Source organism: Maudiozyma barnettii (genome assembly GCF_903064755.1).
Source record: "Maudiozyma barnettii strain CLIB 1767 genome assembly, contig: KABA2_02, whole genome shotgun sequence".
NCBI lineage: Eukaryota > Fungi > Ascomycota > Saccharomycetes > Saccharomycetales > Saccharomycetaceae > Maudiozyma > Maudiozyma barnettii.
In genome coordinates this window covers 1,572,998-1,590,561 of record NW_024545239.1, presented here as the reverse complement: position 1 = coordinate 1,590,561, position 17,564 = coordinate 1,572,998, and the positions used below count along the sequence as shown (strand labels likewise).

The 17,564-nt window shown below is 33.3% G+C and overlaps 4 protein-coding genes across 4 annotated transcripts; 2 read left to right on the top strand and 2 right to left on the bottom strand.

Annotated features, from left to right (window-relative positions):
- Positions 1-291: 291 nt before the first annotated feature.
- ASG1 (Asg1p) lies at positions 292-3,054 on the top strand (the record flags this gene model as incomplete). The annotated part of the gene is made up of 1 exon (XM_041549352.1): positions 292-3,054. One exon carries the CDS (start codon positions 292-294, stop codon positions 3,052-3,054), a length of 2,763 nt encoding a protein of 920 aa, XP_041405286.1.
- A 289-nt stretch (positions 3,055-3,343) lies between these two features.
- On the bottom strand, positions 3,344-10,414 carry TAO3 (Tao3p; the record flags this gene model as incomplete). Its single annotated transcript, XM_041549351.1, has 1 exon — positions 3,344-10,414. The coding sequence occupies one exon, from the start codon at positions 10,412-10,414 to the stop codon at positions 3,344-3,346; it is 7,071 nt and encodes a 2,356-aa protein (XP_041405285.1).
- Positions 10,415-11,827: 1,413 nt separating this feature from the next.
- On the top strand, positions 11,828-15,907 carry STH1 (RSC chromatin remodeling complex ATPase subunit STH1; the record flags this gene model as incomplete). The annotated part of the gene is made up of 1 exon (XM_041549350.1): positions 11,828-15,907. One exon carries the CDS (start codon positions 11,828-11,830, stop codon positions 15,905-15,907), a length of 4,080 nt encoding a protein of 1,359 aa, XP_041405284.1.
- Positions 15,908-16,277: 370 nt separating this feature from the next.
- Positions 16,278-16,991, bottom strand: KABA2_02S15026 (uncharacterized protein; the record flags this gene model as incomplete). Its single annotated transcript, XM_041549349.1, has 1 exon — positions 16,278-16,991. One exon carries the CDS (start codon positions 16,989-16,991, stop codon positions 16,278-16,280), a length of 714 nt encoding a protein of 237 aa, XP_041405283.1.
- Positions 16,992-17,564: the final 573 nt, after the last annotated feature.

Sequence of the window (17,564 nt, the reverse complement as noted above, 5' to 3'; positions counted from 1 at the left end):
ATAAGAGTAGCCAAACTTATATTATTTGTTTACTCTTTGTTTATTTTTGACTGACACTGTCTGTTGCTACTGTTTGTTGTTAGTTTCTTTGTTGATTTTTTTCAATTTTTTTCTTTTCCTTTCTGGGGTTGCAGATTTACTGTAACTTTAAAAATTTGGGTTCTCTTGGTAATATCAATTCTCATTAGATATTTATTTATAAACCATATTATTTGTAAACAAACACAGTTGTTAACGAATACCCATCAGTTACACACAGTAAATAAAAGTGTGGAGACGTTCAGAGAAGTGATGTCAGAACAACAAGTTAAGAGAAGAAGAGTCACTAGAGCATGTGACGAATGCAGGAAGAAAAAGGTTAAATGTGATGGTCAACAGCCGTGTATACATTGTACAGTTTATGCTTATGAATGTACTTATAATCAACCCAGTAAGCGGAGTAATAATAGTTCTACTACTACCATTCCTAATAATAATAATGGACTGACTATTAGTAATAGTAGTACAAGACTAAATCAAAATATGATGAATCCTTCAGCCGCGGTATTAGGTGGAAATAATTCTACGATACAGCTTAAACTAGAAAATGATCCTTCAAATAAAATGGGGATAATGAAAGCATTGGGTGGTATGAATGGAAGTAGTAATAATAATGGAATTAGTCCACAAGAAATGTCCAATATGAATATCACCCCAACAGAACAATTTACTTCAAATAATAGTCATAGTAATAGTGGTATCAACATTTTCTCAGTAATTCCAAATAATTCGTCTTATATGGCAGGTACAACGAGTTCATCAGGTACAGGTAATACAAAAAAGACAAATACAAAAAAAGTTGGAAAACTTCAAAATGACTTAATTAAATACCAACAATTATTTAGTGTACTACTACCAAATTTACCACAAGTAGAAACATTAGATATTCCCACTTTTTCACAAATAGTACAAAATTTTAAAGGACATTCAGTTAATTATTTGGAAGATGCCGTAAAAGAATATCATTTAATATCAGGAGATTCGGTATCACTAGTTAATCGTACGTCTCCAGGGATTACTAGTCCAGATGGTATGTCAAAAAATGTCAAAATATTTTCAACAAATTCAGCTGATTCAAATAACGAATCTGTAGAAGGTACAATGTCTAATACACCAAATATCGGAAGAGAGATTAAAATTATGTTACCTCCTAAAAATATTGCTTTACATTTTGTGGAAAATACTTGGAAGTATTGTTGTGTCTTGTTAAGATTTTACCATAGACCTCTTTTCATTCAACAACTAAATGAATTATATGATACCGATCCAACTAATTACACCCAGAAGCAAATTAATTTCTTGCCATTGTGTTATTCGATAATGGCAGTAGGTGCTTTATTTTCCAAATCTTTATCAGGTGGTAGTGCAGGTAGTTCACCAAATAAGGATATTCGTGAGCAAGACGAAACTGAAAGAAAATTGTTACAAGATGAAGGGTATAAATACTTTATTGCAGCAAGAAAATTGATAGATATCACCAATACCAGAGACTTGAACTCTATTCAAACAGTGGTCATGTTGTTTATTTTCTTGCAATGTTCTGCACGTTTATCTACTTGTTATGCTTATATTGGTGTCGCGATGAGAAGTGTCCTTCGAGAAGGTTATCATAGATTAACACCAGCCAACTCCGGTTTGAACCCTATTGAAATTGAAGTGCGGAAGAGATTATTCTATACAATTTACAAACTGGATATCTACGTTAATGCAATGTTAGGTTTACCTAGATCCATATCAGTAGATGATTTCGATCAAACATTACCAGTAGAACTTTCAGATGAAAACATTACTGTTGATGCATATCTACCTGAGAATCAGCATTCGGTACTGTCGAGTGTGGCTATTTCTAATCATCACACAAAATTAATAATGATATTAAGTGAAATAGTAGCCGAGTTATATCCTGTTAAGAGAACTAATAATATTATATCGCATGAAACTGTGACTAATTTGGAATTAAAATTGAGAAGTTGGGTTGATCAGTTACCAAAAGAAATGAAACCAAATGCTACTGGTCTAGAACAAAGATGTGAAAGAGCAAATAAACTATTGCATTTATCGTTTTTACATGTTCAAATTATACTCTATAGACCTTTTATTCATTACGTTTCGCACAAATACGCTGCTTCGGCACCAGATCCTCTGTCTTTGCAAAGGGCAAGAAATTGTATTAATGTCTCCAGAACAGTAGTAAAACTTGGTCAAGATATGTTAGATAAGTCGCTTATTGCAGGTTCATATTGGTACGCTAATTATACTATTTTCTATTCAGTAGCTGGTCTACTGTTCTACACTCATGAAGCTGAACCAAGCGATAAGGACAGTGCACGCGAATATTATGATATATTGAAAGATGCTGAGATTGGAAGAAATTTATTATTAAGATTAAAGGACTCAAGTATGGCGGCCAATAGAACATACAACATTCTGAACAAATTATTTGAAAAGCTAAACACTAGAACTATTCAACTGCTCTATCCTTGGGATAATAGTAGTAGTACTACTATTAACAATAATAATACCACACCTAATTCAACTAGTAATATAAATTATTCTAGTAATGTGTCGCCGGAGAGTAGTTCATATGACAAAGATATTAATAATGATAATGAAATAGTAAAAGATTCTCTAAACTTTCCAGGAAATGATGATTCAAAGGCAGACCTGGACCTCGAAAATTTCATAAAGACCCTCCCACAACCAAATCAAGAAGAGTTCAGTACTGGTAATTCGAAGGTAACAAATAACGATCAAGGTCCTACTATGTTTAACTATAATTCTAATACCAATGAATTGTTGACACAGTCGGAGTCTGATGATAACTTCAAAAATATGCAAAACGTCACACCAATTGGAAATCCAGGAACCATATCTAGTTTATCGTCCGATCGATCTCACTTAAAACCTAAACCTGAAAATAATGATAATATGGATGTTTTAAATGTTTTTGATCAGTTAGATGCTCAATTATTTGGTAAATATGTTCCAGATACTAACTTGGATGGTTCAAGTTAACCGTTACAATTTCCAATTTATCTATTTTGAATCGTCCCATATAATTCGTGGGAAGGAAGCAGCCTTGTTACCATTGATAAATACTTCTATAAGACTGATCAAATAAAATTATACAAACATAAGTAATATACTGGAAATTGTTACAGGAAAGAACTAATCTTGCAATAGTGTTAACCTCTGATTCGAATCAACGTAGAATCCTTATAGATCAATTTTAGAAGCACGAAAAGGAAAAATGTCCATTGAATAATATTACATACTTTTTATATATTGTTTATTGATTTACTTATTAGTCATTTCCATATTTAGTTCTACTATCAATTCGTCTCGTGTTTGTAGCAAATGAATCAGCTAAATATTTTTTAAAGGATACGTTGGATGGTGCTCTCGAAAGACTTCTGTTTAAAAGAACAGAAACTTTCTTATCATATAATTGAGGGGCTGATTCGAGATTAAACGTTTGATCAGTGTTAGTCGTATCAGTTGACATTGATCTTTCATGAGGTCCAACTCCTATATCATTTCCCTTTTGAGCACTTGATATTCTATTTGATATATCTTTGGTAAAGAAACTGTCTAGGTTATCTAATTCTGCCCACATATGGCTTAGGGTGGCATCTTTTTCTTCAGGAACTGAAAATGAATCTATCGTATCCATTCTACCTAACTGGTAATCACCATCTGCGTGGAACTCAACGACATCATCAATATTATTTTGATCTTGCTCAAATGCAGCACTGTTAGCACACGAAGTAAACACTGTATGGACATTATGTCTTGTCATAGCGGCTGTCATGGTAGGCATTGGTACAGACCATCCAGATTGATCTGGTAACCCAAACAACGTTGTTGTTGTGTTTTGATTGTTTTTTATGTCGGTATTCCCCATGCTTATTCTTAAAACATCTTTATCCATTTTGCTACCAGAAACATTAGGAACACAGTCCAAGACACTAAGCGCTTGGATCTCATAATCCGTTAGAAGTAGTCTCAGCAGAGGAGAGATCAAGTCGGCACCGACACCGATGAATTCTGAACTTGTTAGATCTACCAGAGGAAATACATACTTCAATATCTCCATCGTTTGAACTTTAATCCAATCAATACTATTTAGAAGTAAACCTAATAGGAAAACCAATGTCTGGGCAGCGTATTTTGGAAAATAGTTGCGCGATATAAAACTAACAACTTGACTCATAAAGTCTTTTTTCGACCTAAACTTATCCTTTGCTAATGAATCAACTAATCTGGAAAGGGACGGTTGGTTTTTTTCATTTGACAAGAATATTAAAGAATCAGCAGCAGTTTGAACATTTGTATAGTCCTTCTTATCCATCGCATCTAAAAATCTTGGTAAATTTGATATTAGACCAAATAGCAGTCTAGTTTCGTTGTCGGCGACAATTTTACTATCATTCAGTAGATTTATCTTATCCAAAAATTTATATGTAACATCTAAAGAGTTGGATGAGCGTAGACCAATAAGTGCAATCTTCTGTAGACCATCAAAACGTCCCTCCCAGTTTGAGGGAAATGTACTAACTAGACATTGAACGGTATCCGGAGAATCTAAATCAATTTTTGAAATAAACTTAGAAATACATGATAACGCTTCGATGAATTCTTGCTCATGTATACTGCTCATACATGCAATAATTGACCAAAATAATTGGGGGAAACTAATTAAATCAGTTGCATCTAATTCGGCCATAATTGCATTTAATGTCATTAGAATTTGCATAGCAAAACCTTGAATATCAAGGTTATCATCAGCTATCGTATTTGAAAGTCTATGAAGCATGTCACGTAACATTTCCTGATCCAAGAATGAAAGAAGGGATCTAAATACTTGGAAAGATCTGCATGCAATATGTCTTACTGGACAGGTTGTAGCCCATTTTAATGATGTTCTTTGCCAGTCATTTTGAATATTATTAATATCATCACTAAATATTTCGATGATATTTCTAACAAGCATATCCATTGCCTTTGGTGACCGAGCTCCCCTTTTATCCTTGACTAGGTTATCATATGACCAGAGGGATGTTCTATTACGTAGAAGGTTTACTGTAGTCTCGGATTTTTCGTGTTCTGGGGCGATTCCAAAGATTAAATTACACATTATTCTAGCAGCACTTTCTTGTACCAGTGGGACATAGTGATCTAAAAGACAGATACAAATATGCAACAGAATTGGTAACGATGATTTCAACGAATCATTTATATCAGTAGATAAATTTACCAAAAATATAATTGTCAATTGAGCTTTAGAAAATGTAACTTTCTTCGTATTATGTGCCAATATATCCCAAATGTTTGCAATAAATGAGTAACGGTTGTCTTTATTAATAGGTTCTGATATTTGTCTTTTTGTTGTTGGTATCATTGATTTTGGTTCGAGGTTTCTCAGCAGTGTATCAATCAATCCAATACTACCTGGTACACTTGAAAGGTACAATACAATATCTCTTGCTTTTTGAACGAAAAGTGAATTTTTGTAATCCGTTGATGATTGCAATAGATATTCGAGTGATACTAAGATATTTTGGAAAGAATTTCCCTTCCCTAAAGAAATCCACAATTGTTCAACCTCGTTTGGTAGACTGTCATTCAATGTCATTGTAACATAGAATAGATTATTTAATACCATGAATGTATCTAATTCATCTATCGATTTCAGGACAAACTTATTTACCCATGGAACCATTAAAACCAGAAGATCTCGTTGGATTTCAAACGGAAATAAATCTAGTACACCAACCAAACTAGAAAAGACCTTTAAACACAATTCTTGAGATAGTAACTCAGCAAATATGCTAGAAATTTCAAGTGCTGTTGATTTATACACCATTTTTGATGAGTTAGCTAATTTTTCCTTAAATACCTTCGTGTAAGACGAGTCATGTAATTTTGTTTCCACAACAGATAATAGATCCACTGCACAAATTCTAGTTTCCTCCTTATCTGACACCAGGCCGTATAAACCAAGTGAGACTAACTCATGTTCTTCTAAAATCAAATTATCAAGTTTCAAAACAGCCTTGCACAATGTAGTATAATATAAAACAGACACCGATGGATCACTATGATGTGAAATACATTGTGTCGACACATCTTGGAAAAGTTTCAAATTTTTATTGTTACGCTCAAGAAGGTTAGTTAATGCCGTAACACCTAGGATTCGTACGACCTCGTTTTCTGAATTGAACATACCTTCGATCCAAAATAATAATGATTCAAGGTCGAAGGATATAATTATTGGTGTTTCTCCTACATCGTACAAAGTTTCGGTAATTGATTCCGAGCATAATATCACCATCGTTTCCAAAACAACTATTTCAAGTCTATTTCTTTGAAATTCTATGCCTGCTGTTATTGCTGTTTTGTCCCTATCATTTTCAGTTTTTTTGATCATGTAAGTATATCTTTCGTTGGAGAGATAAGCACTATCCCCATAACCACACCATTCCTTAAGAAAATTAAAACAGGATGCACGGGCCTGAAATGGGAATAACTTATCAATATCTTCATGGTCCTTTGTGCTAGAATAGAATCTAAGTAGTAGTTCGGAAAAATAACACCTTAGTGGCTGGTACTCGTACGATTTTTGAACAGAATCGATTTGAAGAAATAATTTTGCATGTTTAATAAATTCAGACAATTTACGAAGGATCCATCTGTCATTTGAAATGGAAGTTTCCTTCAAGAAACGGGATAGAATTGCCAAAATTTGAAACATTTCAACCCTGATTTGGTTTGAGCTTTGTTCTTTCCACCCAATAAGGAAGCTATCAACGCTTTCTATATATGTCTTGTAAATGTTTATATTCATGGAACTCAGTCCAGATATAATTGCCTCTCTGATCATAATACTCTGTGAGTTTAATAAAGGAAGTACCATCTTAAAAATCGATTTTGCGGATTTTATCTTCTGGTGTTGAACAGTAAAAATTTGTTGACTCTTCTTTCTTCCATGTTTTTTTGTACTACTCGGAATATGTAAAATTTGATCATTAGTCGACGTAAGTGATGTACAAGCAGCCACTAGGTAAAGTTTCCATTGATTAATAATTGTTTCGGGAAGACTATTTTGGGGCTTAAACAAAGTGTCGTTCGAAATGCGAAGAATCACTTCATGAACTTGTACGAGTCTAATGCACACTATTGAACGACAAAGAGCCATGGTAATAGGACAGGTTTTAAAAATGTAAGCTAAAAGTTTAGGGAAGGCTCTTTGCCATAACGCTGCATCGACACCATATGATGATTCTGCTAACCTGACAATTAGACCCTTTTTATATCTGGAGTTCAATTTTGATAAACGTTGTTTCTCTACTACACTCAATGAGATTTTTTGTGGGTTTATAAATGAGAATATACTGGCTTCATGTATGAAATCAATTAACCTGTTACCACGATCTGCGGAAAAGTGGAAGGATGATGATCTCGAATGACCATTTTCGGAAAGTTTTTCAGTTTTTTCTGCCATTGCTTCGTCAAATTTGGAGATAATTCTTAAGATTTGTATACCCAATTTTCGAACAGTAAAATCGTGTGAACATAGAAAAAATAAACCATTCCCTTCAACTTCTTCGATAACTGTTATAATATTCTTCCATTCTAATTTTTCAGTTCCAGTTGTTTCGTTGTTTGTATCTTCATTAGGAAGAAGTTGAATACCATCCAGCCCCATGACTTTTTTCGATTCTTTCTTCTTGGAAGTTTGGAATTCATTTAACCAACATTCTAATAGTTCAACATATAGCATTAGTAGTGTAATATATTCGGTCGAATTAAGATATGACATATTATATCTAGATTGAGTTTTCTCATCAAAATCGAACGAATATTTGGCAAACCATGTAATAAAAGTGTATGCATTGTTCTTTGTTGCCAACGCCTTAAGTGCTTTTCTGCAACTCTCGGAGATAAAATTGTCTGCATGGACTGCATTTCTTGTTAGGACTTCAATTATGGGCTTGTATGGAATATTCTTAGAAATTGCCAAGCAGCAAGGTATTGCCTCTATAATTGTAGAGAACAGTAATAGATTTAATGAAATTTTTTGTACATTACTGTCACTATCATTTGAAAATCCGAACGAAAAGGTTCCGAATGGAGTAGATGTTTGTTTTTGATGATAATTTTCTGGAGACCATACTTCAGACCCAATATTAGAGTCAAGGATTAAAAAAAGTTTATAAATGATAGCACACATTTCTTCATTATTCGCTGTCAGAGCCTCATTTAAATTCGATGGAATATTATTCAAATCGGTTGAATAAACTCTACGATCATTCTCTGGAAATTCTGGCTTTTCATTCGTAAGTACAAAACCCTTATATGTCTTAATTGCAAGTATCAGTTTATCATAGCCAATATTTTCAAGGGTGCTACCATTAAACGATTGTTTAACGAGGGGAATGAGCGTATCCTCTAGGAGAAAGTTGGGATATAAGTAGCCAATAGATATTAAAGCGTCAGCTAAAGGGCTAATTAAATCGATATCTGTAGTTAGCCAATTCTCTTTCTTCTTATTGTTTAGGTATAAAAATAATAACTTTGTTAGGGTCTTTGTCGTATTGTTCAATGTATCAGAACACCTGTATAGATACACCCAAACTAATCGGGATACACCGACAGCAAAAATTATACGATCATCAAGTTTTTTTGTTCTAATTTTACCTGTACTCGATTCGATTATATTCACCCAGTGTTCTGAAAACACCTGAGGCGGAGATGCACACAATATAGAGACTGTCAGTTTAAATCCATTAGCCCAGTAACGATTATCGGGTAAAAGATTTTTTCCAGCTTTCAAAAGAGTCTCCATGGCGTCCACCCATGTTGGATGGTTTACCTCTGCACTGAGTGAGCCAGCTAGTGGTAGCAGGAGTTGGTTGGTAACCTCGCTATATGCCAATTTCACTGTGTCATTTTGTGTTTTTAAGAAAAATTTTGCCAAACTTTTCACAAAATCAGCACTCTCTTCAAACTTGTCCAGAGGATAATTTTTCAGGACGAGGTACCTCATACCCAATATTAATAAGTGTACGGATGGTTCATCTTCTACCTTGACCCTTTTCGGAATCTTTTCTAAGTCTGCAATGAATCGGTCACTTACTGAAATGAACTTCTTTTCAGACATGCAACCTAAAAGCTCGGCAAATGAATTCCAGTTAGATGATTTTATTATACTTGACGATAACGAAACTGGATCTGTAGTCTTCAGTTGAGCGTAGACAATCTCTTCCAATTTGTCACTTAAGTCTTCATCTCCATTTTCAGGTGCTTGCCTTATAATCTCTATCAGAACTCGGCAAAGAATGTATATACTTATTAGAGATTTTCTATCAGTTGTTAGGGCAATAATTTTCAAATTTTCCACCTGGTTTTGCATATCTGTTAGTTTTTGATTCTCGAGAGTGTTCTTCACTCTAGTAGGTGCTCGAGAAGAAACATTTCTTTTTGGTAAAAAACTATTCGATCCATCAGAACTGTTCTTTCTATGTTTGTGTAAGATTGAAGATGAAGTTGAAGATGATCTGGATATCACAGTTCGTGGAAGTGTGTGGTCATCTTCATTCTCTTTAATAAATTTTTGAACTTCTTCAGCAGCTGCATTGGCTGCCTCTGATTTAGTCTTTCTCCAATACATCATTGCATCTATTACAGGTTTGGGATTGTTTCTAGCGATATGTCCTAGAGATTCAATAATTTTATCAAATACAGGGTCTAAACCTTCTCCCAATATTTCAATGATGGGAGGTTCTGTATTCAGTGGATATTCCAAACATACATTTAACTTATTTTCAGCATGACGAATAAACTTTGTGAAGAGGATGTGAAGAGCATATTCTGACGGGCTTTTCCAATCAGTTGCCATTTGTTGTCTGAGGTTTATTACATATTCTTCAGTTAGTGATTTATTTGTAGTCTCTGTTGGGGTTATGTCTTGTCCTAACTCAGTAGTTTTCTGGACGGTATCTGGAATGTTTTGTTCCTTATTATTTTCCTCTTGAACGGTATGCTCTTGGAAGGATTCCATAAGTTTCGATTTTTTAGGTGGGAATGAACTAATCGGTATTTCCATGGGGGAAGGGATATCGATTATTGGGGTGGTCATTGTCGTTGTACTAAGATTACCTGGAGTATTAAACTGTTGCGTCCCTTCCAACTGTGGTGTTATATTTATCTCTACAAAATTAGGGTTAGTCTCTGCTTCTATATCATGTCTCGTATTGGGGAAAGTAAACCCACCTGCGGGTTGATCTTCAGAGATGGGAGGTATAGTGTTATTATTGTATGTGTTAGTCTCTTCCTCCGATAAAGGTGGAGGGAATGTAAACCCAGAATTCATCATATTTATTTGTTCCCTGAAGTATCTAGTTTCACCGTATATGTGTTGTTGGATCAATACCGTTAGTTATTTCTATTATGATCTGTAAAAATAATGTGATGCAATTGCAATTTACTTTCAGTAATAGATCAGGTTACTCTTTTCTGTCTTGTAAAATTTACTATATATCTAAATAATGACTGGTGGAGGAAAGGAGTAAACAATTATCAAAACAATTTGATAATGAGTAAATCAGAGGAATCGATATCTAATATTGTTTCTCATCTGTCACTTCCGAATATGTATGTACTAGTATAATGGTTATTTATTGTATTGAAAAGTTATTTTTGACCGAGGTTCCAAATATTTGTATTTGCCCTCCGTTTTTTTCTGTGCTTTGTAATAATAGTTCGGTGAGTTTATTATTTGTTTGTAGATGAAGGATAAGTAATGTGGAATTTGAGCCGTTTGAGAGTAGTCAAGTTGATCTGTGATGGTGAAGGTGAAGTTCGTTTGATTGCAACGGTTGCATGAATGGTGGTGCCAAGTTTCGAGTAATTTTGTAGTATTGATTATTTGTAGATGTGTTTTTCAAGAGAGAGGTTATTATTGTTTCAAGACTTGCGACACATGTGTAGAAAGCTATCATTTATCCTTCAGTATTGGGGTTGAATACTTGTAAATCGACGTTATTATAGATTGCTATAGCTCCAAGAATGCATTCCTATGTTTGATATTGGAAATGGATAATTATAATACGTTCTAAATATTCTTATTTATATCTTAAAAGTTCCAAAATTTTAAAGTTTTGTGACTGTTTCAATAATTTTGAAAAGAACAAATGTCACTAGTAAAGTAAACAAATTAGATAGTAAATTAGTAAAAAAAAATTTTAAAAACATAGTCTCCTTACAAGCTAGTAATGGTAACTTATATAATTGAAAATATATAATAAGAATTTTATAAATATATATGTATAACTGAGTTGGTATATAATTCACTCCCAGCCACGTGACACTCACCTGACCACAGCATTACCCGCACACCCATCTCTCTTTAAACGCGAAAAGACTAAAAAAATTAAGCGGCGAATTTGAAAGAACCAAAAAAAAGTGGCGAACCAAAAAATAAAATACAAGTTTTAACGATGTTCAATAAATTTATATAATTTTTTTGAGAATAGTAAATAAAGTCATTTAAGAAAACGTAAAGGTTCGACTAGGAAGACGTTTGACAGAAAAAAAACGAAAAATTAATAAATAGAGGGGAAAAACAGAACCTTATTAGTGAAGTTGAAAAATAAACAGAGAAAAGAAAAGTGTAGACGTGGCAAAACGAAAAACATTAACTATCCTATTTTTACTATTTTCTGTTTTTTTTTAAAAAAAAGCAAACTAAAAAAGTGATATTTGGGTTAAAAACAATTCAAAACAAATGTTAGAATCAACTGGCGCTGTAGTCGCTACACCAAATACTATCCTTCCAAATTCAAATGGGGATAACTTCGAAAAGGAAGAATCAAAAGTCCCTCAATCCATAATCTCAATACCTAAACCAACTACTTCTGAACAACTTGAACAGTTGATATATCGTTATAAAATTATTTCTCATAATCCTAAAGAAAATGAATTAGAAATTAACTCTATTGAAACTTTGTTGGGGAAATTGTCAAAGGATCAAGACATATTTAATGAAGATATAGGAAGAGTAAGAGATAATATACGTGCAAGTCGTTCCAAATCCTATGATGGTGCAATTTTAGCAAATCAACTATTAGCATTGCAACTATTAGAGAAAGATATTGACATCCCTGAAAATTTATTAAACAATAATAACACTCAACTTATCGAAGACTCAAATATAACTAATGGGGATAACAAGAGTAAAACACTAGAAATTTTGAAAATTTTTGGAGATTTTAACAAAACCATTAAAAATTTTGATTTGGAATCTCAATTCAAAAACTCACCCCAATCTCAACTGGGAGTCCCTGAAATTGAAACCACTATATCAACACAAATTGCCAAAAGAATTGCCGAATTAGAACGATTACCAGCAAACTTGGGTACATATTCCCTAGATGATTGTTTAGAGTTTATCACTAAGGATGATTTACCTTCTGGTATTGACAAATTGAAAATCAAAGCATTAGTCGAATTGAAATGTTTAAAATTGTTAACGAAACAAAAATCTCTTAGACAAAAAATTATTACCAACACTTCTACTCAAGCACATCATATCATACCTTATTTACGTGATTCTCCATTCACTTTAGCGGCACAAAGATCTGTTCAAGTTAGAGGGAAAGTTATCGTTCCACAGACCGCAAGAATTGCCGAAGAACTTGAGAGACAACAATTATTGGAGAAACGAAAGAAAGAACGTAATATTCATATGAAGAGAATTAATAATATCAGAGATGCAATCCAGGAGGAAAAAGAAGGTACGTTTACTCGTCGTGACCGTTGTGCGCAATTTGGTAAGTTAATGCTCTCAACACATGGTCAAATCGAAAAGGAAGAACAAAGAAGAATTGAAAGAACAGCAAAACAACGTTTGGCTGCATTGAAATCGAACGATGAAGAAGCGTATTTGAAATTGTTAGATCAAACAAAAGATACAAGAATTACACAACTTTTGGGCCAAACTAATACTTTTTTGGATACTTTAGCATCTGCTGTTAAAGTGCAACAAAATGAAGCCAAAGTTGCCAGAGGTGAAGAAATCAGTGTCAATAGCGATGAAGAAAGAGAAAAAATTGATTACTACGAAGTGGCCCATACTATCAAAGAAACTGTTGATAAGCAACCATCTATCCTTGTTGGTGGTTCATTAAAGGAATATCAATTAAAAGGTTTGGAATGGATGGTTTCCTTATATAACAATCATCTAAATGGTATCCTTGCAGATGAAATGGGTTTAGGTAAAACTATTCAATCTATTTCTTTAATAGCATATCTGTTCGAAGAGAAAAAGAACCCAGGTCCTTATTTAGTCATTGTTCCATTATCAACAATAACAAACTGGACATTAGAATTTGAAAAATGGGCTCCAACTTTGAACACAATTATTTATAAGGGTACTCCAAATCAAAGACGTGCCCTTCAATATAGGATTAGAAATGGGGATTTCGATGTATTATTAACGACATATGAATATATTATCAAGGATAGAGCTTTACTATGTAAACATGAGTGGGCTCATATGATTATTGATGAAGGTCACAGAATGAAAAATGCTCAATCAAAGCTTTCATATACCATTCAACATTACTACAAGACTAGAAATAGATTAATTCTAACAGGTACGCCTTTGCAAAATAACTTACCAGAATTATGGGCTTTGCTAAATTTCGTTTTACCTAAAATTTTCAATTCAGCGAGTACTTTCGATGACTGGTTTAATACGCCTTTTGCAAACACAGGTGGTCAAGAAAAATTAGAGTTGACAGAGGAAGAAACATTACTTATTATCAGAAGATTACATAAAGTGCTAAGACCGTTTTTGTTACGTCGTTTGAAGAAGGAAGTCGAGAAGGATCTACCTGACAAGGTTGAGACTGTCGTAAAATGTAAATTATCAGGTTTACAACAAACATTATACGAACAAATGTTGAAACATAATGCCTTATTTGTCGGTGCTGGTACAGAAGGTGCCACTAAGACAGGTATCAAAGGTCTGAACAACAAAATTATGCAACTGAGGAAGATATGTAACCATCCTTTTGTGTTTGATGAAGTGGAAGGTGTTATTAACCCAAGTAGAGGAAATTCTGATTTGCTTTATCGTGTTTCTGGTAAGTTTGAATTATTAGATCGTGTTTTACCAAAGTTTAAAGCAACGGGCCACAGAGTGTTGATGTTCTTCCAAATGACACAAGTCATGGATATTATGGAAGATTTCTTAAGAATGAGGAACCTGAAGTATATGAGATTAGATGGTAGCACAAAGGCTGATGAAAGAACTGATATGTTGAAACTTTTCAATAAACCAGATTCTGATTATTTTTGCTTCTTGCTATCTACCAGAGCTGGTGGTCTAGGTTTGAATTTACAAACTGCTGATACCGTTGTTATTTTTGATACAGATTGGAATCCTCATCAAGATTTACAAGCGCAAGATAGAGCTCACAGAATCGGTCAAAAGAATGAAGTTAGAATTTTAAGACTGATTACTACCGATTCCGTTGAAGAAGTTATTCTAGAGAGAGCCATGCAAAAACTAGATATTGATGGTAAGGTTATTCAAGCTGGTAAATTCGATAACAAATCTACTGCCGAAGAACAAGAGGCATTCCTAAGAAGATTGATAGAGAATGATTCTACTGCCGATGATGACGACAAGGCCGAACTAGACGATGAAGAACTAAATGAAGTTCTTGCGCGTTCAGACGATGAGAAAATATTATTTAACAAAATGGATAAAGAGAGACTTGCTGAAGCTAAGGCGGAAGCTAAGACTCTTGGATTAAAGGCGCCGCTATCAAGATTAATAACAGAAAATGAATTACCTGAAGTGTTTACAGAAGATATTGAAAAACATTTGTACACAGAACCTGTTGCATTGTCAAGGATGAGACAAACTAAAAGAGTGTATTACGATGATGGCCTAACTGAAGAACAATTTTTGGATGCCGTTGAAAATGAAGAGAGTACATTGGAAGAAACTATTCAAAAGAAACGTGAACAAAGAGAAAAAAGGACACGCAATAAGATTGAAAAAATTGCAGACCAGGATGGAGAAATTCCAACTTTAGAGAATACTCCTGAAATAGAGTCCATACCATTGAAACAGAATGCGCAAGTAGATTCTATACCATCAGAACAGGCTGAGCAAGTAGAATCTACACCTGTTGAAGAAGTACAAGCGGAAGAAGATACAACCATTTCCGGACGTCGTAGAAGAACAAGAAAGAGAAAGGCGGCTACCGATATTCCTGAAAGTATTGTTCCACTTGAAAACGGAACTACTAATCAAACTGTAGAAAAGTCAAAGGAAGAACCTTCAAAGAAAAAACAAAAGTTCAAGGTTACTTTGAAGCTTAAGAAGCCTGCCCCAGAGATCACTAAGGAAGAGGAGAAAATTAAAGAGGAAGTTGTCGCCATAGAACCAACTCCAAAGAAAAGAGGAAGGAGAAGTACAAATAAATCCCTTCCAATTACTGAGGATACCCAACCCGAACGTAATATTTCAGATTTGGTGGCATCTTTAATAAAAGAATTGCGTACTATTGTAGATAAGGATGATGACCATATTTGTACAGATATGTTTGAAAAATTACCTTCCAAGAAACTTTATCCTGATTATTTTGTATTGATATCAAATCCAATTGCCATCGATACAATTATGAAGAAGGCCAAGAAGAAAGGATACCAATCGCTCGATGAAGTTAAAGAAGATCTAGAGACCATGTATACCAATGCCAAATTTTATAATGAAAAGGGTTCGTGGGTATATAATGATGCTGATTCGTTGAAAAGTTTCTCAGATAAATGGTTCAAGACCAATCAATAAGAAGACAATGCATAGTTTTTTTTTTTAAAAAAAGAATCATATAAATAGAAAATAAAGTTTAGAATTTGTTTTTTTGAACCTAAAATAAAAACAACAAAAAATAGTATTATACACGTATATTTATCTATATATATATTGTAACAATAAATATCTAAGTTAAGAATTCGGTTTATATTATACCCCAAAAATGACATGGATGTGATCAATTGAACCAATTTTTGGTTAACAATATATCACGATATGGTTTTCTGTTAAGGAACATATGAGATCTACCCAGTTATTTGTTTACTTTATATTTAACGGTCACATATTTTGAATCTATCAATATGAATTATTATCCCAATGGTTAACATCAATAAAATTCCAAGTCCTATCTTGCTAGGTACTTGACTAAAATTAACATCCATAAAATTATTTGAATTGAAATTAGTGATCCCATCGCTGTTAAACAAATGGCCGAACCAAAAACTACACAAATTCCCAACCCAAACATACCTTTAACCAAAAAGAGCAATGTGTTCGCACTATGTACCCCATCTTGTTCTGTTGGAAAAGCTTCTAATTCTTTTTCACTTCGCTTTTCTACCAAACCATATTCTTCAAGTTTAAATTTAATATGTTTTAGAATACTCCAAAGATTTCTTTCGGTAACCATGGACATAGTTACTTCTTGCGCTCTCAGGGCATATAAAGTTTTTGCTAACTTATCCTTGTTTGAATTATTGACATCATGAATTTGATGATTTATATATGTTTCCACACATTTCTCTAATGTTTTGGTTCTTAAACGACTTTTCTTTTTCTTTCCACTCTTTAGGTTAGTCACCCGATCCCTTGTAGATATAATATCAGATAGAATTTCTTTACATTCTTCATCAAAGTCAGTTTCCTTTCTCAATGCAAATAGGTCGTCCATATATGCATGCTTTTGAATCTTACGAACTTCCTTAAAAACATTTACAATATCATAGAAAGCGTCCGTTGGAGTTTTAACCACTTGGTTTGTGTTTGAAATAATATTATTTGAACCATTTACAAAATAGAGAGCAAAAATAAAGAAGTTCACAAGTAACAACAAATTCATTGATACTTGTGAACTGAACTGAACTGAACGAAAAGAAAAGAAAAATATAAAGACTAAAACTCTAATTCTTGGAAATAGGCACAAGAAAAGGTTACTAATATCATATAATAGACCAAATATTTTTATTTTCTCGAATGGGCTTTTATTTCTTCATAAAATAAATCATTAATAAGTCAATAATAAATATTAAGTACGCCACAATATATGACATTTCTAATTATTTTCTACAAAAATTACAGTTCAATTTGCACCGAGAGGGTCACAGTAGCAGTACAGAGAAAGATAGAAAAAACAAAACAAAACAAACTATGCAGTATATTTTCAAAAAATAACAAATTTTACAGCGTGATATAACTATTATACATGGATCTTCTTGGGGATATTGATTATTATGTGTTTGATATCCTATCATTTTAAAATGACCACTCATACATTCTACAAATATGTATTTAACAAAACTACATTTTTCCAAAACAAAATTCCAAGAAGCTTCAGAGTAAATGTTTGAAACAGAACAGTCAATTAACAGTTGCAATAATGATATTAACTTGATGTGTAACTTATTGTTGTGTT